Source organism: Haliotis asinina, chromosome 12 (assembly GCF_037392515.1).
Source record: "Haliotis asinina isolate JCU_RB_2024 chromosome 12, JCU_Hal_asi_v2, whole genome shotgun sequence".
Taxonomy (NCBI): domain Eukaryota; kingdom Metazoa; phylum Mollusca; class Gastropoda; order Lepetellida; family Haliotidae; genus Haliotis; species Haliotis asinina.
In genome coordinates, this window is record NC_090291.1 from 23183780 (window position 1) to 23208169 (window position 24390).

At 43.1% G+C, this 24390-nt stretch overlaps 1 protein-coding gene across 1 annotated transcript in view; it reads right to left on the reverse strand.

Moving 5' to 3' along the window:
- LOC137257911 (uncharacterized protein C20orf96-like) overlaps positions 1-24390 on the reverse strand; it is a 103115-nt gene that overhangs the window by 40227 nt on the left and 38498 nt on the right. Inside the window, exons 5-7 of the mRNA XM_067795415.1 lie at positions 22025-22124; positions 21064-21163; positions 3826-3905 (exon numbers count right to left, since the gene is read on the reverse strand). Of these exons, the coding sequence (XP_067651516.1) occupies positions 3826-3905; positions 21064-21163; positions 22025-22124 (280 nt within the window). The remainder of the gene's footprint in view (positions 1-3825; positions 3906-21063; positions 21164-22024; positions 22125-24390) is intronic.

A 24390-nucleotide genomic window follows, 5' to 3' on the forward strand; every position in this document is an offset into this window, starting at 1 on the left:
CTAGCACGAGGACCTGCTGCTTTCAGTCAATTCCGGACAGTTCTGTTGGAAATTTGTCGATTGGGCAGCCATTCTCATTTTAAAACATTACTCTGCACAAAAGGATTTCGCCGCATATGCCTCAGAAGGGCCCTGTCTTCCCTGTAAGAAGTGCATCGAGGTCTGCCAGAACGCTTTCTGTCCTTCACATCATTAGTTTCCCGATGCTTTTTCAAAATGCGGCTGATGGTTGATGGATGATGACCAATTTGGCGCAGTGACATACCAGTGTTCCTCATTACAATTATCTGCCATCTCAATGCTGTCGACAATTGTGGAGGACCCATTTTCTTCAACTGTGTGCCCAGAAATGTTGTGCTCTTTGAATTCGGTACTGAACTGATCAAGTTTTTAAAGTGTCTTTTTATAGGGTTCTTGGTGCATGACTTAAACGTGCATTTTTTCCTGCATGCTTCTTGCATGGGTGTGTTTGGGAGATGCAACAGATGGAGGAGAAGAAAAAGTACGAGTTTTCTTCTACAACTAGGTCACTATCATATTCAAATAAATTCCAGCCTTTAATTATTTTGGTGTTGGAATATAGTATTCCCAGAAATTATTGAGAATCATGTTGCGTCCTGTAACTCATTACGTTTATTAACTTCTGGCGTTTTACTTACATAAACATGTTAAAACATCATCCTTTTACAGTCTCAGTCTTGTTTTAGTACTTTGTTAGACCTCCTCTCTCAGCAATGCATGCCTGAATACGCCTAGGCACACTACCCATCAAAGTTTGTAGGTAATCGTGTGACAGGGTATCCCAATATTGGACCACCTCGGCCTTCATATCTTCAATATTTCTCAGTCCCTTTTGGTTTATTCTGTCCTTCATGACTCCCCACACATTCTCAATTGGGTTTAGGTCTGGGCTGTAACTGGGCCAGTCTAAAACTTGAACATTTTCGCCCGACAACCACTGTTTTGTGTAGCGCGCAGTGTGTTTTGGGTCATTATCATGCTAGAAAATCAAATCATCTTCATACAATGTTTGTGCTGTCGGAAGAAGGTGACCATTTAGAATGTCAACGTATCTTTCTTTTGTCAAGTTTCCCGTGAAAACACACAATGGCGTCACTCCGCGAGCCGATATGCCACCCCTCATGTGAAACTTCGGGCTATGTTTTGGTCGCTGGTAGATAGGTTTGACAGTATCTTTGGTCCAAATTTTCACACAATTAGGGAAAAGCCAAACAGAACTTTATCTGAAAAGAAAACATTATCCCAATATTGATTTTCATGAGCCCGACACCAGTTTAAACGTTTTTCCTTTTGTGCATCTTTCATCAACGGTGAGGGAATTCCACGTTTTTTCACCCATTTAAGTCTCTGTCATTCCTGCCTAACTGTTTCATTGCATACCTGAGGACTTCCTCTGCTAATCATTTCATTTCTGATGTTCTCAACACTTTTCAATTTGCCCCTACTCACAATCTGCCCAAGTCTTCGGCGATCCACAACACTGAATTTCCTAGGCCGACCTGCCCCTGCTTTGTGCTCTATCCCGGTTCCTGTTTGAATATTCTTCAAAGTTCTGTATACTGTAGACAGAGGAATACCATGTCTACAAGCTAACACTTTAGCATCAGCCTCACCCCTTTCAAAATCATCTAGTATGAGCTTTCTTTTCTCTCTTGCTGTAAATTGCTCTCTAAGCCTTCAAGAGTTGTCTCCCTTATTCAGTATGCTTAGTGCATAGTGAAAGCCCTTTTTCCAATCTTAGCATTATTAGAAAAAAAACAAAGATTTTCTCAATAATTTCTGGGAACACTGTACTTTTTTCCAGATGTATACATGCTGGACAATGACACTACTGAACCCAGTGCCAGCCTGTGGAGATCACCATGTGTTCTGTTATCAGTCTCACAAACAGACTCGTATCCTATTCCGAGAGTGTCGGATTGCATTGATCAAGCTAAATATACAAGTAAGTTTGACTTATTGAAGGGCTTCTGGCAGATTCCACTCACAGACCATGCAAAGAAAGTATCAGCATTTGCTACACCAGACGGACTGTATCAATACAAAGTGATGCTGTCTAGTCAGAAAAAAGCACCAGTGATGTTCCAGAGACTCATCAACAATGTCACATCTGGTCTTGATAGTGTCTGGGCTTATATGGATGATGTCACCAGTTACAACATGGAGTGGGAAGACCATCTGAAAAGAATTTGTGCTTTCTTCAAAAGACTGTCTGAAGCCAAATTAACCTTGAATCTAGCCAAGTGTGAAGTTGGGAAGGCACATGTAGGGCATGGCCAGGTACAACCAGTTCATGCTAAGTCTGAAATCACTGTACATTTTCCGGTGCCTCAGTCTAAGAGTGAACTCATTAGATTCTTGGGTATGGTAGGCTATTACAGAAAGTTTTGTCAAAATTTCTCAGATGTTGTATCACCACTTACCAACCTTTTGGTTTCCAAAATTTTTCCAAATTTTTGGAAAGTATGTAAGTTACAAATTGATGCAAGTGATGTAGGTGCAGGCGTTGTCCTGATAAAGGAGGATGATTCAGGAATTGAACATCCAGTTCGTTATTTTTCAAAGGATTTTGAAAAGCATCAAAGAAATTATTCTACCACTGAGAAAGAGACGTCAGGTCTTTTGTTACCGTTACAGCATTTTGAAGTGTACCTAGGTACCACTACTTTGCCAAATGAAGTGTTTACTGATCACAATACTGTGAGTTTTCTTAATAAAATGAAGAGCAAGAATCAGAGACTTATGAGGTGGAGTTTGACCTTGCAAGGGTTCAATCTTGTGATCAAACACATTAAAGGCAAAGACAATGTTTGTGCTGATGCACCTTCCAGGTTGCAAATGCATTATGACTTGATGATGCTGTATATTAGTAATTCTGGAAGATGTTTTTCATGTTATTCATATTATTACATGTTATCTTATTATGTTAGTTATCTTGCTATGACTGTAACAGAAAGTTTCTGTGAAACTTTCTTTTCCTTAAGGAACAGAGTGTTACGAGAGAGTATTTTCTGTAATTTTCAAAAACTATCAGTTTTACTTATATGGTAGAATTAAATCATTGTCACTACATCTGTTCATATGAAACTGCAATATTCTTCCCAATGTATTGAATACTGTACTTCATGGAACTAAAGTCTATGATGCAGTTATGTACTACACCAAATGTGTCGATTTCCTATGTAAATATTACTCAAACAATCAAAAACTTTCAAAGAATAAAGAATGTATATGTATATATATGTATGTATATGATATTGAACAAGGTGAAATGTAGACACTGAAATTAATTTTATACAAAATATTTGAACGATATGCAAAATATACATCATAACACTGAAACTGTAATCGGAAAGATAGGGCAGTTGTGTTTACTGTTTTCCATCCGACCTTCAACTCAAAGAAATGGCCTAACAAAAACAACAAAAGTGATATGACTTCACTATAACAGACACATTTCTTACTAAATGGTGACTTTGCTGACAAGGGTACCCAGGATTTTGCAACGACTCTTCCCTTGATTGACAGATCTTTTGTACATAAATATGAGATGTCAGTAGTCAGAATGATTCTGACTATCTGTGTATTGTTATATGTTTTATCGTTTTTACTGTAAGTGAAGGAAGAAGCCAGAAATGCTGATAATTACTGTTGTTCTTCTGCATGATTTTGCATCATCATTAGTGATTTCATGAAAACTTGATTTGTCCAGCAAATCAGTATATGAGTTGTATTCAAAAATGGAATAGATGCAAAAGTATAACATCTGAGCTAAATTTGAAATAGGATGAACACTATTTTCACCTTATAGCTGTTCAGAACATGCAGCTGGTACTGCTGACTTTTCAGCTCTTCATCTACAATTGCCACTTGTTGCTCAAGACCTGAAAAATATAATACTCTTGGCTGTATTGTGTTCCAGGCATTTTTCTCTTCCAAGCAACATATAGATACAGGTGCTTGGAACTTAATTAGGTACTTGATATAACCCCCTGTACCTAAATGATGCATGGACTAAAATAAACATATGTTACATTAAATTGTAAATATCAATATAACATCTGATACACTCTGTAACAAATGGCACATTTTTTATTCAGATTGTCAATATGGAAGTCCACCTGCCACTTAATGTCAATGATTTGCATGCACAAGTCGCTCTATCCATGGAAAGTGGAGGACAAAACACATGCATTGATGCTTTTTCATTGTCGTTCTCTGTTCAGGTACCTGCTGGAAAACAAACCTTAAAATGAGATGTGTTTTAACACTCGCTATGGTCGACCCTCTTTACTGCAAGATGACAATGCAAGGCCTTATAAGGCCAGAACTGTCATGGAATTCCCTAAGCTGTGGGGTGAAGAGCAGATGGAGAGGCCACTATGCTCACTACACCTCAAGGTGCATCTTTGTATGTCACAATGCGGCATGTTTGTCAGCACATTAAACCTTATGACACTCTTAGTGCTATAGTAGTATAGGGAATGACAGTTCTAAAACACTTTCAAGAAAAGTCTCTACAAAGCCTTATTTACTAAATAAGGCTTTGGTTGGGACCTTAGCTCTTGCTACTATTACCCCTACTACAAAAAAGTTGGCGGTAATTACTATGCCTACTTTGTGTTGGTAGGAGGTAACACTGTGCCGTACGGTACGATCAATAATTCTTCTCTTACCCGGCCTATGTCACGTTTACCTCGATGAAACAGTTTAACGTGAACCGCCTATGATCTCTTTGGTGTTCATAATAAAGGCTTGTTGGGCTTTTTGTATCCCCTGTTCTATGTACTTTTTTTTCTCGTCCTCGCTGATAGCAGACTTACGAGACTTGGATCGAATATCTTGTTTCATTCCGTTATATTTTGTGAGTTCAGAGAGGATTGAACGAAACTCCTCTTCTGAGATCTTACTATCAGAGAGTGCCGTGGAAATACGCTCACTCACTGTGTTCAGCTTTGCTTCGGCCAGAACCCTGATCTCGTCGTGTTTCAATGCCTTACGATGCAGTCTGCGTGATACCAACTTAAGCGCCAACCCTAACACCCCCGCTATCCCAGCTGTTATTTCAAAACCTAGCACTATAGGTGCAGCCACGATGGTGGTTAACAACCCAACACCTGCAGCCCCTAGTCCCATGCTGGTTGTCATAAGGGTAGTGTCAGCCCCGTCCACGATATTGAAAGCTCTATTGTACTTCTTACATAGTGCTTTCCGCGTGTCACGGTCATGTTCTAGTTGACGTTTCACATCACATAACTGCCTCAAGCGGAACCCATCTACGGTTTCCAACGTCTTCGCTACTTCCTCTACGACTGGGTACAGACCCATCCTATAATATATATTATGAAAGATATTTTAATTGGGTTTCAGTTAATAGTCCATAAGTGAATTTGAAGTCTATAAGGTCTATACCACTATTCAGGGTAATAGGTGAGAGGTTAATAGACTTTCCTGTTGTAATAAAAACCCCACTGAGACTTATTAAGCGGTTTATATGACCCGGGGTATCCCGTTGTATAACAATACGACAATATTGGCCTATGTGTTCGTCATACCAGCGTATTGTCACCCCAGGTAAAATTTGGTGTACTCTTGAGGTGTTTTCATTGCTCAAATAAAAGAAGACTTCTATGATGAGTGTGGAAGGGGAGAATATATCAAGAATATTTATATTACTCAAACGATTGCTAAATGTTAATTTTTTTTTCCCTACAGAACTTAACTTATTTACGAAATTAATAATTATCTTGAATCCCCTCTCAGGAATGATGAAATCCCCGATCCAGCTACCGTTGTTCCTAATCTTAGAGATCCACTCATTTTCATCCATTGTGATATAAGGTGAGGCGAGTGTTAAGTTGATCTTCCATTTGGGCTCTTTTAAATCTGATAACGACACCCGTCTGTACACGTCTTTGAAGTGCAGGATATATAGTCTGGTTCATAATTATTGAGAATTTTTCTTCTTACTTTGAGCTATCCTAACACCTCAACTGATTCACTGATACTTAAAACTAAGTAATGGTATAAGGGAGGTAACTCATCTTGGCCTACTGAGTATAGTACAATTAGAGTTACCTCCCCTGAATTTGTAGCAGACGTCATTTTCCTCAGCACTGTCAACAATGTCTGTTGAAGATAAAAGAAGGTTGATTTTTGAGTTGTGTAATCAAGGAATTGGTGATGTAAATACATTGGCAGAGAGAACAGGAACTCCTCTTTCTACTGTGTATAGGAGTAGGAAGAATTTTAAAGAGGGAAAGGATTTTGGGCACCAGAAAGGAGCAGGGAGACCCAGAAAATTGGACTTCTCAGATCGCGTCCGGCTGGGAATTTTAGCGTCTAAAAAGCAAAGGGCAAGCATCTCCAACATCATTTATGAAATGATAGAAAGGGGATCAACAGTTGTATCAAAACCTACAGTTAGAAGAAATTTGATTGATCTTGGATGGGAGAAAAAGACTGGAATTCCTTCTCCTCTCATGAAACAAGAACATAAAGACAGGCGTGTTGAGTGGTGTTTGGCACATGAAAACTTTGACTGGGAAAATGTGATTTTTACTGATGAAAGCTCAAATGGGTATATCCCAATAATGTGAAAATATGGACAAAGTCTGCGTCAGCACCGTTGTATCGACGACCTAAATACAGCCCAAAGTGTCATGTATGGGGAGGGATATCCTTATTAGGAACGACCCCGCTGTGTGTGTTTGAGGGAAATCTGACAAGTCAACGCTACACTAACATATTAGATAATTTTCTCCTTCCAAGTGCACATGTGTTTTATGGAAATGACTGGATTTTGCAGCAAGATAATAATCCTAAACACACCGCAAAACATGCCAAGCAGTGGTTTCAGGAGAAAAATGTGACTGCATTACCATTTCCTGCATATAGTCCTGACTTAAATCCCATTGAGAACATTTGGGGGATGATGAAGGAATGTGTGAATCAAAAGGGGTTGACAAAAATTGAAGACATGAAGAGAGAAGTGGTCCGATACTGGGACAGCATAACTCACGAGACACTAACCTCTCTGATAGGAAGTATGCCTACCCGTCTTAGACTGTGCCGTGAAGCTCAAGGAGACTTGATAAAATATTAAATTGTTACCTACACAACATGAAAAGGTCAGTTCACTTTCACAATACATTCAATTTTATCTGATTTGTTCTCGTTTAATAATATGAAATGCTTTAGCTATTCTCAATAATTTTGAACCATACTGTATAAGGTGTCTTCCTCACCAGGCTGATCGAATCCCTCCGTATCTCCTAGGTCGTTAAGCGTAGTGTTGGGATGATGACTGGCCATTATTATACTATTACGATATAATTTCCAACTGGTTTTTTGATAATAGTTCAGGGGTGAACTTCATACCCATGAAGTGTATGTTGGCAGGCAGTAAGATATTGGTTAGTGATATCTTGTTTTCTACGATCACGTTGACACCCTGCAGACTGGTGTTGGAGTCGGCACCAACTCGCACGTAAACGTTGCAAACTTGATACTGGTGTCGTTCCCCCACCCGAGTTTGATCCCCTTCACTATCTCGACATCATTCCCCGATGGTTCCCCTAGGTAGACTTTGATAATCAGTGTTGATTTTGCCGGTAGACTCTCTAGTATAGTGACCACGCCTTCGAATTCAGACACCAACTGCAATTTCACGTTTTGTATGGTCAGTTTACTCGATAGCATGTGGGCTGCCATAGTGTCGAGTGGGCTGACGACTATGCTACGTCTCTGAGTTGGGACGTAAGCCACGAGCAGGGTTCCATTGTTCACGACTTTGTTTAGGTGGTTGTCTTTGTTATCCGTGAACACGTAGGGAGAGACGAGTCTAATATTGAGAAACCAGTCGTCGTTATCGGGTAACAACACCCACTTGTCATCTTCGGTGAAGACGAGCATATATGGTTTGTTTTGGACGACGGTAGTGCTCTCAACATCGTCTAAGTCGAACAGTTTACCCCCGAACGATGGGTATATTATCCAGTTATTATTACCGGTGTTGACAAGGGCGTACTTAGTGTTGACTTTTGCTCTTGTGGTATCTATTATATCACTTAGGGCTCCACCGGAGGTGACTTCAACGCGTTTGTAAATGTTGTTTTTCAGTTGAAAGGCGTACGATGTACCATCTACTCCGGGAGCGTCGAAACCGCGCGTGTCTCCGAGGTCGGAGATCCCGATATTGACGCATTTTTTCACTCCGGGCCCTTGTGGTCATTTTACATGAAGCGTTAAGCTGAGGTATCCTATATTTACAGGATTATGATTTATATCTAACACCGATATTGTCAGCTCAGGTATGTTGCCCTGGATTAATCTCTTATACTGCCATGGTGAAAACGACTCGGTTCTACCGTCGTTGTATTTCTCAGTTTTCACCGGCACTGCTCTCAGTATAGTGGAAGGGTGACCTCCTTGAATGTTGTACGTTGTGCTCACCTGACCGAGATGAATGTACAGCTCTCGGTACGGTACTAGGTCGGGTAACTTCGTGCCTGTGACGGTTGTTGTTGGTTTTATCTCGTCAGGAGACATACCGAGTATCCTCGCTAATGGTCGGCCTAGCCTCAAGGGGTTTCTTCCATTGTTGATTAACACCACTGTACCGTTTGAGTCGTTCATCTTGAGTTCGGCTCCCAGGGGTTTGAAGACCTCGTCGTTTAGAGAGCACACGCTGTAGTAGCCGTCAGTTATCTGGCTGCGAGTTCCACTGACGAACAGCTTATTGTTGCTGACGTTGATGTTAGTCCATTGCGGTAGGTAGGTGATATCGCAGAGTGCGACTTCGAGTTGGCCTGACGTGTTATCGATCGCGTGCGTCAGCTGAACGGCCTCACCGCTCGTTATTCCTGGAAGTGTTATGTACATATTATAATATATAATTTATATATTATAATATGGACTTAGCACACTTGAAAATCGTGGTGGTAGGTAGTACGGGGTTTAAAACAACCTTTATTAATATCTTTGAAAACTATGTCGTGTCCGTTAATAACGCGCAGACGGTGGTAAACTGGAATCAAAACCCAATGCAGTTTTGGCAGAACCAACTCAACTTTGCTGTGTGGTGTGCGACGACAGGGTCGGGTGTGACACTAGACTACGGTATAGACGAACTGAGTAAGGCAGTCATTTTGTTTCATATTTATTATCAAACGAGACGAATATTGAAGGAAATAAGTGCTCCTCTTCCCCAAGATAAAGCGTGGAGTATGACGAATAACCCCTATGATAAACGCGCTTATGAACGTGTTTGTGGGGAGTTTGAGATTCCAACGAATAAAGACTTTCGCCTTCCTGGTGTGAACCATGGTCTCGGTATAGTTCTCGTGTACTTCTACAGGTCCGGAACATATCAGGCCGGTTCTAAAGATGGTTCATACAACCCACACCATCATACATTTACAGGCCCCACAACGAATGAACAGATCCATGTCAGCTGTATAAAACAAACCAATCCTGATGCAGCCACAGCCTGGACTAAAATGATCTCAAAAACATCGAAAGAATTCACTCGTGCTGGTACAATACGCTTGAACGACTCGATTCGAACGTACGTGTGGGCGCTGTTGGGTGCGCAGTCTATGACGCGTTCCAACATCCTCGGTAAGGGAACTGCTTACGACGCTCAGAAACAGTTCGTTTCCAACGTTGAGGATGCTATCAATTCTCCAGTTGATCTCCCGCGGGCCATCGAACGCTACCAAAACGTGTTAGAATACGCCAGATCGAAAGTCAATTACGTGTTCGGCGTGGGGTTGTACATGGCTCCGAGTGATATGCAACTGAGAGTAAAAAAAGTGGTGGGTTATAACAACAAAATAGTCATAGCCACGAAGGATCAAAAGTTGGGTATCAACCCCGATATTAACACCACCTATATCCCACACATCCCACCACGTGAAACGGGTATAGTGGCGCCACCCCCGGAGTCTAAAGTTCAACCAACACCACAGGAGGTGGCCCCCCATATTCAGGCCTCCTATCAGCAGCATATTGATAATAAAACGGCCCTGGTGGTTGGTGGGGTAGCTTTGGGACTTATTTGGTTAAAGATTTTTTAGCCGCTACGTACACCAGACCCGCCACGGCGACGATGGCTGCCCACAGGTTTTGACTGAGCCACATAGTAGTTTTAGACAGAGCGCTCAACAACCACGAGACGATGCTACCCAGGATGCCGGGAAGGGCTTCGGCGGCTTTACCAGCCAGTTTAGCTAGGCCTTCCCCGAGTTTTTTTATCCAGTCTTTAACACCACCGCCACTTGGGGTTCCGCCGCCGGCAGGTGTGGGGGTTCCCCCTGTCAGTGACACCACCAGGGTTGATATGATGAAACCCAATGCAGTCAGAATGCTGGCGATGGTGATCCCTTGCTCCCGGAACAATATCCGAATCCTGTCTGCTAACGTGGTGTCTCGGTAGAGGACTTGATTGATGGTTTCCCGCACACGGTTGGTCTGGGATCGAAGCTTTTCTTTGTAGCCGGACGCTGTCTCCAACCAGGTCTGCCTTTCATCTTCCAAATTACGTATTCGTTCCTCGATGGTGGCTTTCATAGACTCGTCCTCAGTTTCACCGAGTTTTTTCTTTTCATAGGTGATGCGGTCGTCTATCTCACTCATTTTGGCCGTGCTTTTCCAGAGCTGACCACGAATGGTTTGCATCAACAGGTCCAACCCCTTCAGTTCCCGAAAGGTAATTTCGAGGCCCGGGAAGGGCTTGTTCTTGTAGTCGTCCAACACCTTTTCAATATCATAAGTCATGTTTTGAACCGATGTGGCGTCCCTGATGCCTTCCAGATCTTGACGGGCCTTCGGGGGAATCTTAGATCGCGCGCCACCGTACTCTTTGAAACCTAGTTCATCTTGGACAAAGCCAATATTATGGTCTTTTCTCAGTGTTGATAAAACAAGCGGTTTTCTCGTTTTTTGATGAAAGAGATCGATCTCCGGGTGATCCTTCAAACGCAGCTTACCCTCGACAAGGGTAAACTTGGTATAGTCCCTTACCCACGGCTTGATTTTGTCTCTTTCTTCAACTGCGTTGTAATAAGCGTCAACGGCGCCCCTCACGAGTGTGGTAACTGGCGAGAATGAGATATTCTGCTCGACAGCCGGCTGTAGGCCAGTACTGAATGAGGTCTCCTGGTCATCATTGAATGCCTGGGCACTATCGTCCCACATCTCCCTCATAGGTATGTCTTCATCCATTATTTAGTATTAAAAATATATTTCGTTTATATATAATAATGTACGGCAGAAAATTAGATCCTTTCAGAAGATTGAGAGAGCCATTAGGAGCCAGAGCCGTGCGTCAGTCGGTGACCATCACCAACAATCCCAGCAAGATAGACCAGAATCAAACTCTGCTGGTTAGATTTCCAAACCTTGGTGAGAATGACCTCATTGTACCAGGCACTGTTAGACTGGCGTTCAATATCACGTTGACCTCCGACAACGACAAACGCGCGCTAGTGCGGAACGTGGGTCGAGCCATCATCAAGAAAACGACCGTCAAGATCAGCGGTAACGAGGTGCTGAGCATCGACGACAGCGACGTGTTTCACTGCTACAAGGATCTCTGGAAAAGCGAGGGAGAACGAGTCAATGATGTGTACCAGGGTATCAGCAAATCAACCCGGGCGCGCATAGGGTATGCCTTCATGCCAGACCAGCAAGACAAGATATCGGACGGTGAAAAGGCCATCGCTCGAGCATACGGGAATCGATTCTGCGTGCCGCTAGACTTCGAGTTGCTCACGGGGCACGCGCCGTTTTACCAGGCCGCGCTGGGTGATAGGCTCGAATACGAGCTCACGTTTAACGACTATAGCAAAGTAGTGTTTACGCCGAACGGTGATGAGGCCAGTTATACCATAGACAACATCTCTCTGGAGTTCGACATGGTCACTAGCCCGGAGCTGGCCAGGCAGGTTCGAAGCCAGTACTCTGGGAAGATGGCTATCCTGTACGATCGCGTACTGAGGCATAGATCAGTCATGCGAGATAAGAGCGACACTGTGTGGAATATCAACCTGAACGTGCCGGCGCGATCGATGAAAGGTATCCTGGTCATCCCCGTGGAGGATTACGATCCATTCCGGAGGGACAGCGAGAAGTTTTTCAACCCCGAGATTGAAAAGGTGGAAGTGACCATCGAGGGCGTGCCCAACCAGCTGTTCAGTCATGGTATGAGGCCACACCAGCAGTGGGATGAGATAAAAAAGCTACCAGTAGGGGACTACATAACAAAGGACCTGGACCTCGGCTCCGTGCAGATCGGTGAATACCTGACCACCAAGTACACCCTATGGTTGGACATGCGATCCACGGATGATGATAAACTGCACGGTAGCGGGCGCCGTATAGATAACGGCAGCGAAGGGATAACCATCCAGATTACTAAGAAGGCTCAACCCGCTGGTAAGTTGAAATTATATCTGTACGTTATTATGGACGCGCAACTTAATATAGACAATGGGAGATTCGTGCAAGCCATCTACTAGTGGGGGAGACCCCCACACCCCCCTGGGGTACCCACAACTACCCACTGACCCACACTGCGCCATAGTGTGCGGGCAGACTGGCTGTGGGAAGACCGTTTTCGTGTTGGATATGTTGGAGGGTTACTACAAGGATGTGTTCGATAACATCGTTACCATGTGCCCTACTCTGAGCATGAATAAAACGTACGCGCGACCTTGGGTGATGACGGACCCGGACGTACACAAAATCGACCCTGGAACACGCCTGCAGGACTGGTTGAAAGCTCTTCACGAGAAATTTAAAGGGGAACCGACGCTGTTCATACTGGACGACTGCAGCGCTAATCGCGAGATAACAAAAAAGAGAGACATGCTATCATACCTGGCCTTCTCCGGCCGGCATGCAAATCACAGCGTCTGGGTGCTAACGCAGAAGTTCAACTCGGTGTTGAAAGACCTCAGGGAGCAGACGCGATGGGTGGCCTTATTTCACTGCAAGGACAGGGATTCGTTCGAGGAGTGTTTGAGAGAGAACGATGTGATGAGCAAATTAGAACGGGAACGGGTGAAGAAACAGCTCGCTGAAACTAAACACGCTAAGCTCGTGCTCAAGACCGACCAACCAGTAGCATATATAGTATGCTAAAGCTTAGCAAAGCTAAGCAAAGCTAAGCAAAGCTAAGCTAAAGCTAAGCAAAGCTAAGCATATAGCTATGATATTCGAAGTGTTTGTCGTGTGCAACTTAACCTTCATTTCTCTGTGTTTTGTCTGCATCGGGTATTATATAGTTAAAACTAAATCTTACTTGTTATATTATATGATGGAGTGTGAGGAATTGCTCGAACAGTTAGTACCTCGGGGTACCCCCACGCCGCCGGCAGGCCCCACTGATGATAAGCGAGAGAAACTGGTGGTGTTGGCTGTTGGCGGCAAAGCCAAACATTACTTTGGAGACTACACTCCGGATAAAATTCACAAAATGTCAGTCGAAGAAATCGATAAGCTGTACGCTAGATACGAGTCCCGGCTCGGAGCAGAAATGACAAAGACAATAGGATCGGCTATGACCCAGATATACACCGGTATTGTGTCATACTTCCTTCCCATTCCACCAGAGCGCCGACTTTACCTGTGGGAGGACCTAGATAAAGACCCTTTTATCGAACACGCCGTGAGCTCTATCAGCTGCGAGCTGTACCACAAATATGGTATGTTGTTGGCTCCAGTGACGGCGGCGATTATCACAGCAAAGCATTGTCAATTTGAGAGAAAGAATAATAATAATAGTATAGATGGATGCTGCACAGGAAACCCCAGCGGAGGTACCCCCAACAGTGATGGAGGAGACCCCACCCCCAACAGTGAGTCCCGAGGTGACGGTGGAAACCCCTTCAACAGTAACCAGGCAGAAGAATCCTAAGAGAGTAGCTGCCGGTAAAAAACGGTGGTGTAACCAACATAAAGTGACCAACCCAACCCGACTGTTGTTGGCTGTAGGCGTAACTGCTGCCGTGGTTATAACATGGTTATACGTGGGGGTACCCTCCCACAGTGAGCCACCACCCAACAGTGAGGCCCCCACCCCCACGGTAGACCCGCATATCATGTTATAATTTTAATATTTTGTATCATATACATAATGTCTGAGGGGAAAACGTTCGTCAACGACGCATACCACGCCACAGTGGTCGCCAGTCTAGCCGTAGGGTACGCTCGGTTGACTAAAATGGTGCTTAAACAACCAACTATCAAGCTAGATTTCAACCTGCAGGATATGGGTATGCTCATAATGAACCTTGGTATGGCGATGGCCACAAAAGACATCCTAGTAAAACAAGGAATAATACCTGATAATATAATAAAATAAATATAGGATGGCCACGATAGCTATGATGGTCGGTGGGGCGTTAGTGAATGCCCTGGCATTTTCCGGGAGTAATTTCCTCTTCTCGAAACTACGAGATGATCACGCGGCTGAAATACAGGAAGAAAGGAAGCGGCACGATCTCGCTACTGAGAAATTACAAAGAGCACAGGCCGAGTACGCTAAAAAACGTCTCCAGAGGATCGATTTTATTAACGAACAACTCCAGCGTGAAAACCATGCCGTTCAAACATTCAACGATGTCGATGAAGCAATGAAAGAATACTACCTACTAACTGGTAAACAATTGGAACCGCTCAATAAACCCACACTCGCTCAGTACTACACACCATCCAAGGGACAAATGAATCGTGAACTGGGCTTCATAGTGTTGGGTATAGCAGCTACTGCGTTGGTTGCGAAGCAATTAAATTAAAATACCTATATAAGTAAACATGAGACCCGCTCCATACCGATGCGAATACATACTTATGGGGAAGACCGAGGCCTGTGGTAGGAAATGCAGGAATCAGGGGTTCTGTTGTTTCCATATGGGAAGTCCTAACTACACGTGTTCTGTGTGTGGTATCGGGGTTAAAGGACACTACTGTCTATGTAAAGCTCACGGAGCGAACGTAGTCAGACATCAACTCATCTACGAGAATAAAAAGGGCTACATAAAAGAACGTAGGCGACTGCTCAAGATAGACTCCAATTAAATGTTATCCAACAGTGCGTGAAACAGCCACTTAAGGGTTACCTCCCTTTACTGTGAACCAATTAGACATTGGTTCTCTTAGGTGTAAACACTATGGCTACTGTGCGCGAGCTGAAGCGGGTCGCAAAACAGAGAGGTGTGATCGGGTATTCTCGAATGCGGAAGTCAGCATTGTTGAGATTACTAGGTTTAGAAGCCCCTCCTACGGTAACACAATTAAAAGCTCAAGCAAAACAGCTTGGATACACGGGTTATTCAAACCTGGGGAGAGCCGGGTTAACCGCATTGTTATCACATGCCCCCGTAGCACGTCCCACTGTAAAACAACTGAAAGCCGAGGCACACGATTTGGGTTTAGGCGGGTATTCCCGTATGAGAAAACCACAGCTTGTAGAATTATTACGACAGAATAGAGCTATTGACCTACAGTTCGTGCGCACTGAGCGCGCTGTAGGCAACTATTTGAGAGGTTGGCGCATGCACGTTGATAGAAACATAGACATTACAGATATCAAGCCTCTGATAGCTGATAAGGTCAACCAGGAACTAAATAACCTAGGAAGTATCAAGTTTCAGATCACAGTGAAAATGTCGCTCGATAAGCAGGTTGGGAGTACCACTGAATATGTTCAGCCTTACTTCCGAGGTCAACAAGAGGTCGTCACACATACAGAGACCATTGATACATCAATCGATACCAGTTTTCAGCAGATACGAGAATACCTAGAACGCTACACACACTTGGGGTCCGGGTGGGCTGTAGATAAAATTGATAATGTCTATCTAGACATAGCTAACTACGTGCCATTCAGAGGCGGGTCATACCTAGCCTTGCCTCCCTACTATAGGAACAAACATGCCATAGTAAACGTTAAGAATAGAGGAAACGATTGCCTGAGGTTAGCTATCAGGTCAGCCTTATTTCCAGCTGACACTAATCCGAACAGGCCTTCTAATTATCCTAAGGATGATGGGCTGAACTGGGATGGTATAGATGAACCCACCCACATATCCCAGATCACTAAAGTAGAAAAACAGAATAATCTGGCTATAAATGTCTTTGGACACGAAGGTAACAAAACAATAGTACACAGATTGGGTGGACCCGTGGGTCGCGTTATCAATATATTCATGATCCAACGAGGTGAAAAGTATCACTACACGTGGATAAAACATCTCAGCCGGTTGTTGCACGACCAGTCGAAACACGATGGGGAAAAACACTTTTGTGTATGATGCCTACACGGTTTCAGTCGAGCTGATTTATTAGAATCCCACCGGGAGGATTGCCAAGGTGTGGGGCAGACGGCTATACGAGTCGACATGCCTAAGGAAGATAACAAAATCCTAAAATTCAGTAACCACAAGAACCAAATGTCTGTGCCTTATATCATATACGCCGACTTCGAAGCCTTGGTTGTGGGTGGGGATTCCCCCACACCCCCCAGTGGTAGCTTCACCGAGCATAAAGCCTGTGGGTTTGGATACATTGTCGTCCGTTGTGACAGGGAAACGAAAGCTCCGGTAGTGTATAGGGGCCCTGACGCGGCTGAAAGGTTTCTAAAGTGTTTGCAGGAGGAAGAAAAAATTATTAGGAATGCATTGTATAAAATCGCTCCCATGCGTCTGACCCAAGACGACAAGCTAGCTCACGCTAGTAGCACTAACTGTCACGTGTGTGACTCACCACTTAACGGTGATTCGGTGAGAGATCACTGTCACATAACTGGTAAGTATAGAGGCGCCGCTCACAGCGCGTGCCACCTCAAGCTTAAAATCAACCCTAAGACAATAAACATCCCCGTTGTCTTTCACAACTTGAGAGGGTACGACTCACACTTGATCATGCAGGCCATCGCGAAAATTGATGGTAATATAACGTGCATCCCCAACAACATGGAGAGATACATCTCCTTCAGCTTAAACGGACTTAGGTTCATTGACTCGTTTCAGTTCCTCCTGTCGTCACTCGACAGTCTGGTCAAGGCCAACAATACCTTCCCTATCACCGATCGATACACAGACGCCGAGACTAGACCCCTGCTTATGAGGAAGGGTGTGTACCCCTATGAGTACATGGATAGTTGGGCCAAGTTCACCGAGACCAGACTACCCCCTATTGACTGCTTTTATAGCAAGCTGAATGAGGCGTCCGTCTCACGAGATGATTACTCGCACGCGACTAACATATGGAATAAACTGGGTTGTAAGAACCTGGGTGATTATCACGACCTGTACTTGAGGACAGATGTACTGCTGTTAGCCGACGTGTTTGAGACGTTTAGGCGGACGTGTTTCAAGCAGTATAAACTCGACCCCGCATGGTATTACACCAGCCCAGGTCTGTCGTGGGACGCCTTGCTTAAAAAGACCGGAGTTAATTTGGAATTGCTCACAGATTACGACATGCACCTATTCATTGAGAAAGGCTTGCGAGGTGGGATTTCCATGGCATCCAAACGATACGCGAAAGCAAATAATCAATACGTGAAAGGTTACGATCCTAACAAGCCAACCAATCACATTCTCTACCTCGACGCAAACAACCTGTACGGCTGGGCCATGAGCCAGTATCTACCTACAGGGGGATTCGAATGGGTACCCCACGTTGATGTTATGGGGGTTGCACCAGATTCGAACAAAGGGTATATCCTCGAGGTTGACTTAGAGTATACCAAGGAATTACACACATCACACAACAGCTACCCCCTGGCCCCCGAACGTATGAGGGTTAACCCAGACTGGATGTCTGAGTACCAACATAACTTGTTAGGTGGGCGTGTGACAGACGTTGAAAAACTCGTTCCTAACTTAATGAATAAGACCAAGTACATCGTTCACTATCGCAACCTACAGCTGTACCTGTCGTTGGGTATGAGGCTGACCAAAATACACAGGGTGCTCATGTTCGACCAGAGCCCATGGATGGAGCCCTACATCAGAATGAACACAGACCTACGAAAAAAAGCCACCAGTGATTTTGAGAAAAATCTCTACAAGCTCATGAACAACTCGGTGTTTGGTAAGACTATGGAGAACCTGAGGAAACGCGTGACCGTGAAGCTGGTTCGGTCGAGTGAGGAAGACAAGCTCAGGAGATTGATAGTCAGTCCGGCATTCAACCGTAGTAAGATATTCACAGACAACCTGGTTGCCCTACACATGAAGAAAAGCCACATAAAATTCAACCGGCCTGTTTACGTGGGGATGAGCATCCTCGATTTATCCAAACACCTGATGTACGACTTTTACTACAACGAGCTCAAGAAACAGTACGGTGACAGGTGTGAAGTGCTGTACACTGACACGGATTCCCTGCTGATGGAGATTCGAACCGAGGACGTGTACGAGGACATGAAAAAACACCTCGATTTATACGACACCAGCGACTACCCTAAGACCCATGCCATACACAGTACGGTAAATAAAAAGGTCCTAGGTAAGATGAAGGACGAGTGTGCTGGCACGCCCATAGCCGAGTACATAGGTTTGAGACCTAAGATGTACTCCATACTGAAAGCCGACAATAGTGAGATCCGGAAGGCTAAGGGGGTTAAGAAGTATGTGGTGAAACAACACATCAAACACGCCAGATTCAAGGAAGCCCTGTTCAAGACCCGTACCTTTAGGCATAAAATGAACACACTTAGAAGTGATGGACATAAGATATACGGACTGACTATAAACAAGACGTCCCTGTCGCCTATGGACACGAAACGTTGGATAGCTATTGATGGGATAAACACATACGCGTATGGACATGAAAAAATTTGAGGCTATTTACTACAGCCCGCGTGGGTACTGGAAAGGAGCTAGCGCAGTAGATAAGCTAGCTAAAATAGCGCGAGTACCCCCGGAGGAAGCCAAAGCGTGGCTTGAAAAACAAGCCCTGTGGCAGATCTATTTGCCGGCACCACGCTACGTGCCTAGAAGGAGGTTCGGTATTAACATACCTAATAGCGTTCACCAGGCAGACCTACTGTTCCTACCCCACGACAAGAGGTATAAGTATTCCTTAACCGTAGTGGACGTAGCCAGTCGTTACAAGGAAGCCGAACCCTTGACCACGAAAGATTCGGCCCAGGTAGCCAGAGGATTCGAACGCATATACAAACGCAGCCCGCTGACGTGGCCAACAGAGCTGCAAGTTGACCCCGGACGGGAGTTCATGGGTGCCGTGTCACAACTGCTAGCCAAACACGATACAAAGGTCAGGCGTGGCACGGCCGGAGCCCATCGCAGCCAAGCCATAGTTGAGAGATTTAATAGGACTTTGGCTGAGCGCTTGTTCGGCTATCAGTATGCTAGGGAGATGGCCACCCCTGGAAAACGATCGACTGAATGGGTCACGAGGTTACCCAAGGTGGTGTCGGCAATCAACCATGAAGTCACCCATCTCACCGGTAAGAAACCGGCAGACGCTATCAAACTAAAATCAATAGTTGCAGAGTCGGCCGCTCCATTGCGTGGGAAGGAGAAACAGATACCAGATAGGGCCCTAGTGAGGTATCTATACCAGCCGGGGGAACACGAGGGTGATAGCCGTAAGCGGGCCACCGATCCTATATGGTCAGTCAAAACTTACAACATAGATAAAGTGGATATGAAAGCCGACGAACCTAACTTGTACTACTTGAGGGATGGGCCGGGTAGGGGGTTTGTAAGAGAAGAATTATTGATCGTACCGTACGGCACAGTGTTACCTCCAACACACGTTAAGTAGTAGGGGTAATAGTAGCAAGAGCTAATGCCCCAACCAAAGCCTTATTTAGTAAATAAGGCTTTGTAGAGACTTTTCTTGAAAGTGTTTTAGAACTGTCATTCCCTATACTACTGCTATACATCCTGTGCCCTTTCTTTGAAAACAACACTCTGCCGGAAGTACTGACAACTCACTGGCAGACTATGGAAATTTCCACATCATTCAACCAGTCATGAATAAATGCAGTTTAACGAGGCAACTATCAGGCTATTCCTATATAAGGATAGCCTAACTATTATGCAGGCATATTCTACGTTTTCAAATGTAAAGGTCAGTGATTGAAACTACAATATGTTCTGATTGGCACTAGGCAGTACACTAATTATTATGCAGGCCAACTCTAAGTTTTCAAAGGCTAAAAGTCAGTAATATAAAACTTCAATATGCTCAGATTGACACTTGGCAGTACACTAATTATTATGCATGTGTGTGTTGTTTACATGCTTATGACCTACTGACCCCCTACTGTTTCGGTCCCTCCGCTTAAATATGACTGAAGTGGACGTCAGAGAAAACAACCTATCATTGGCAGTAAAGATTCACTTCGTTTGTAAATCTGTGTTTCTAAAATACTCTAATATTGCCTTCTCATGCATGTACGCAATAAGGATAGCATCTTTCATCATATATGTATAGAAAGATCTGAAACTAACCTATCTAACTTCATGATACGATATTACCAACTCCTACATGCAAAAGAGATATTTAATTATAAAGTAGTTATTTTTCACTACTTTCATAGTAACGAACTGAGAAAACGCTAAACTCTCAGTGTATCCAAAACTTGCTTAACACTAGCAATAATGTAACGATACTATGAGAAGTGGGCTACAAACTGACATAACATAAAGGTGGATACCAGCTATAAATACTGCAGTCAAAACACAATTTGCAGAGTGCATTAATCACTGGAATCAACAGCCGCCAGTTTTTAATGTAAATTTAGCTATACCGTTTCAGTGTCCAAAGGTGAGGAAGAGATATATAGTGCCCTAACGTTTACCCATCATATAGTTTACTCTGAAGATTTGAACCTGGGAAATTTTTTATAAAAGTAAATGCTTCTGATCATTTTTATTTCACTGAACCTGTTGATTAGAAACAAGTTTCATCAAATAAGGCAATCAAGAAATCATGAGAATTATACTTCATGTCAAGTGACAGGCCAGTGAAAATGGAAACTTGTATCTGACTAACCTGAAATACTGTCAGCTAGCTTTGTCTTAGTTTCCTCCAGGTCCTTCAAAGCATCCTCAAGTTCCTTCACAAAATTTGTGCTCAGTGTTGTCATACCACCCTGCAATGAGGGAGTACACATTTTGGCAAAAAACATCAAACCATTTCACGCCATGTATCGAAAGATAGACAAGATCCTTAGATGAGCTAAAACAACATGACAATGGCAATACATGTACATACTTCAAAGAAGAGAAAGCTAGCAGGTGTAGTGAGTTAACCATCATGTGACATAAATAAAGATAAATATACGGCTGTAGTGTTTACAGGATAAGAAGAAGAGAGTAGTATTTATAGAATTTGAGGTAATGAAAAGAACTGATGCTGTCTTGAGTTTGTAAATGGAACTTCATTTCTTTGATTGACATTCTAGAAGTTGGGTAGATGAAATATGAAGACTATCTACAACTTCTTTATTCTGTATAGGCCTCTTTCACAACGGCTTTAGAATCTATGTCGAAATGTCCTCTATACAGAATGATGAAGGAAGAAGTTGTATAGTCTTACAAATAGTCCTCATTCTTGAACTCATAACTTCACATACTAATTATTAACACAGAACTATAAGCTGATGATGGAGACAATGGCTGACAAGTGTGCAAAAACACTCCTATCAATGTTCATGTGGATCCTGGGAGGACACTATATTCCAGCAGCCTCTTATCCAAGTGGGAGGAAAGCCAAACCTCAAGAAATTATGTTGAATGGTTTGAACTGGAATGATTATATGGAAGGATGTACAGATGGACAGACGATGTAGCAACTATACTGCAAATAATCCAGGGAGATCTGAAGTCTATCCTAAATTAGTATAATTAAATCTGAATAGTGCAAAACACACTGTATATTTACTGTTATGCATATTTCAGCAAGGCTTCCAGTAACCAAACAAATTAAAGCATGACGGAAAAATATGAATTACCCTGTACTTCTCATACTTCCTCAACAGTGCTTTCACAGAGGCATGGCTGTGAATCTCCTCAGAATCGATGGCATGTTTCAGCTTGATGTTCTCGTCAAGACTGAGAACTAGGAGTTAAGACATGACAATCATTTTGTCACAAGCCATAACTATTCAATGGCTTGTGCAATATTTCTGTTAAACCTTATATTTACTGACACGTATGAAAAATGTCTTGAGGGAAGGTTTCACAGCAACAGAAACCATCCAATATAATCAAACAATAGTTATGGTCTTTGTGTATCATCAAAGAATGCTACCTCTATTACATCATATCCATTACTTTTGTATGCTGGTGGGTACTCACACTGTAAATCCTAAGATTTTTAACAGTGTTCCTTGTCACTGACAATTACTAACTTATCCAAATGCAGTCAGTACATTTCAGCTAGAACATACCTTGCATATACATAAAGCAGAAAAAAACATTGTCTCCTTTCCCCTAAATAGAATATACTTAAAACCTGTTATATTGGGGAGGTAACAGGACATGTATATACACTGTATTACAACTGTTGTATGGGGGAGGTAGCAGGACATGTATATAGTACAACTGTTGTATCAGGAAGGTAACAGGACATGTATATAGTACAACTGTTGTATGGGGGAGGTAACAGGACATGTATATAGTACAACTGTTGTATGGGGGAGGTAACAGGACATGTATATAGTACAACTGTTGTATGTGGGAGGTAACAGGACGTATATAGTACAACTAATGTATGAGGAAGGTAACAGGACATGTATATAGTACAACTGTTGTATGGGGGAGGTAACAGAACATGTATATAGTACAACTGTTGTATGGGGGAGGTAACAGGACATGTATATAGTACAACTGTTGTATCAGGAAGGTAACAGGACATATATAGTACAACTGTTGTATGGGGGAGGAAACGGGACATGTATATAATACAACTGTTGTATGGGGGCGGTAACAGGACATGTATATAGTACAACTGTAGTGTGGGTGCGGTAACAGGACATGTATATAGTACAACTGTTGTATGAATTTACTGCGTGCAACACATACAACCATGTGAAGATGCAAGACAGTCTAACTTGCTAGACTTTGAATAAAACAAACTTGTCACATGCACTACTTGCATGCACCCACATGTTTCCCACAATTTTCCATTTCAAAATGCATACAGAATCACACATTTACTCTGATAACATCTGCTCTTCAGACCACAGTGTCAAATCTGAATGAACCTGTAATGAACCTGTGGATACCAGATAGAATAGCCCTGTAACAAATTATATCTTTTAACATAAGTGCCTATCTAATTGTTTAGATAAAAATTTTCATGGTGTTTTTGGAAACTACAGGCTATGTATCTGTTTACAATAGGCCTAGATAAGACTGTGTCAGTACCTTTCAATACAATTTGCAGTTTTGAATTCTTAGGAAAAGTGTTGGTAATGGTATGCCATTAACAAATATTTTAGGCAAAGCACAAGTGCTATAAACTATCCCCATTTGGTCATTTTACCGATGCCCCACTCTCAATGTATTTGATTTTTCAAATTACCAGTGGCTACACACCACTGACCCCCTCCAAAAACACCATCTAATAACCCTATAAACCATATCCTAATCCTTTCCCAAAGGTCAAAAGAATGTGTAAGTGAACCTCCATTTTGAACTTTGTTTACAAAGTCATCATGCCTGTCACATTACATATATTTCATGCTTGCCAGTCACAGGGTAGAATAGGTCTTGAGCAACCTATGCTTGCCATAAAAGGCGACACTGCTTGTTGTAAGAGGCGACTAATGGGATCAGGTGGTCAGGATCACTGACTTGGTTCACACGTCATCGGTTCCAAATTGCGCAGATCACTGGACTGTCTGGTCAAGACACGATTATTTACAGACCGCCGCCATATACATGTAGCTGGAATATGGCTGAGTGTGAAGTAAAACTAAACTCACTCACTCATATTTGCCATACATACAATAAATTCATCAAACTTCCAACAATTAATTTACAAATTATCCAAGTTTGAAAGAAATAATCAAATGTGGAACCAAATCCTGCTCTCTGAAACCTACCAGTGCGACTCATAGGTGTAGTTTGAAATATGGACATTATTTTCTACATTAAGGGTTCCTTGGCTCAGACATAGGCAAACTGTAGTGCAAGTGGGGTTAAAATGTTGAATAAAACATATTTCATGTGAGTAATTATTAAATATGGGGTTGGAAATCGGAGAGCACAAAGTAGTGAGGAAATGGGAGTGTACCTTTGATGGTGGAGACATTTCATTTTGACATGAAAAATACTTTTTAAACCGAAGCGAGGGAAGTGGGTTGCCAACCTT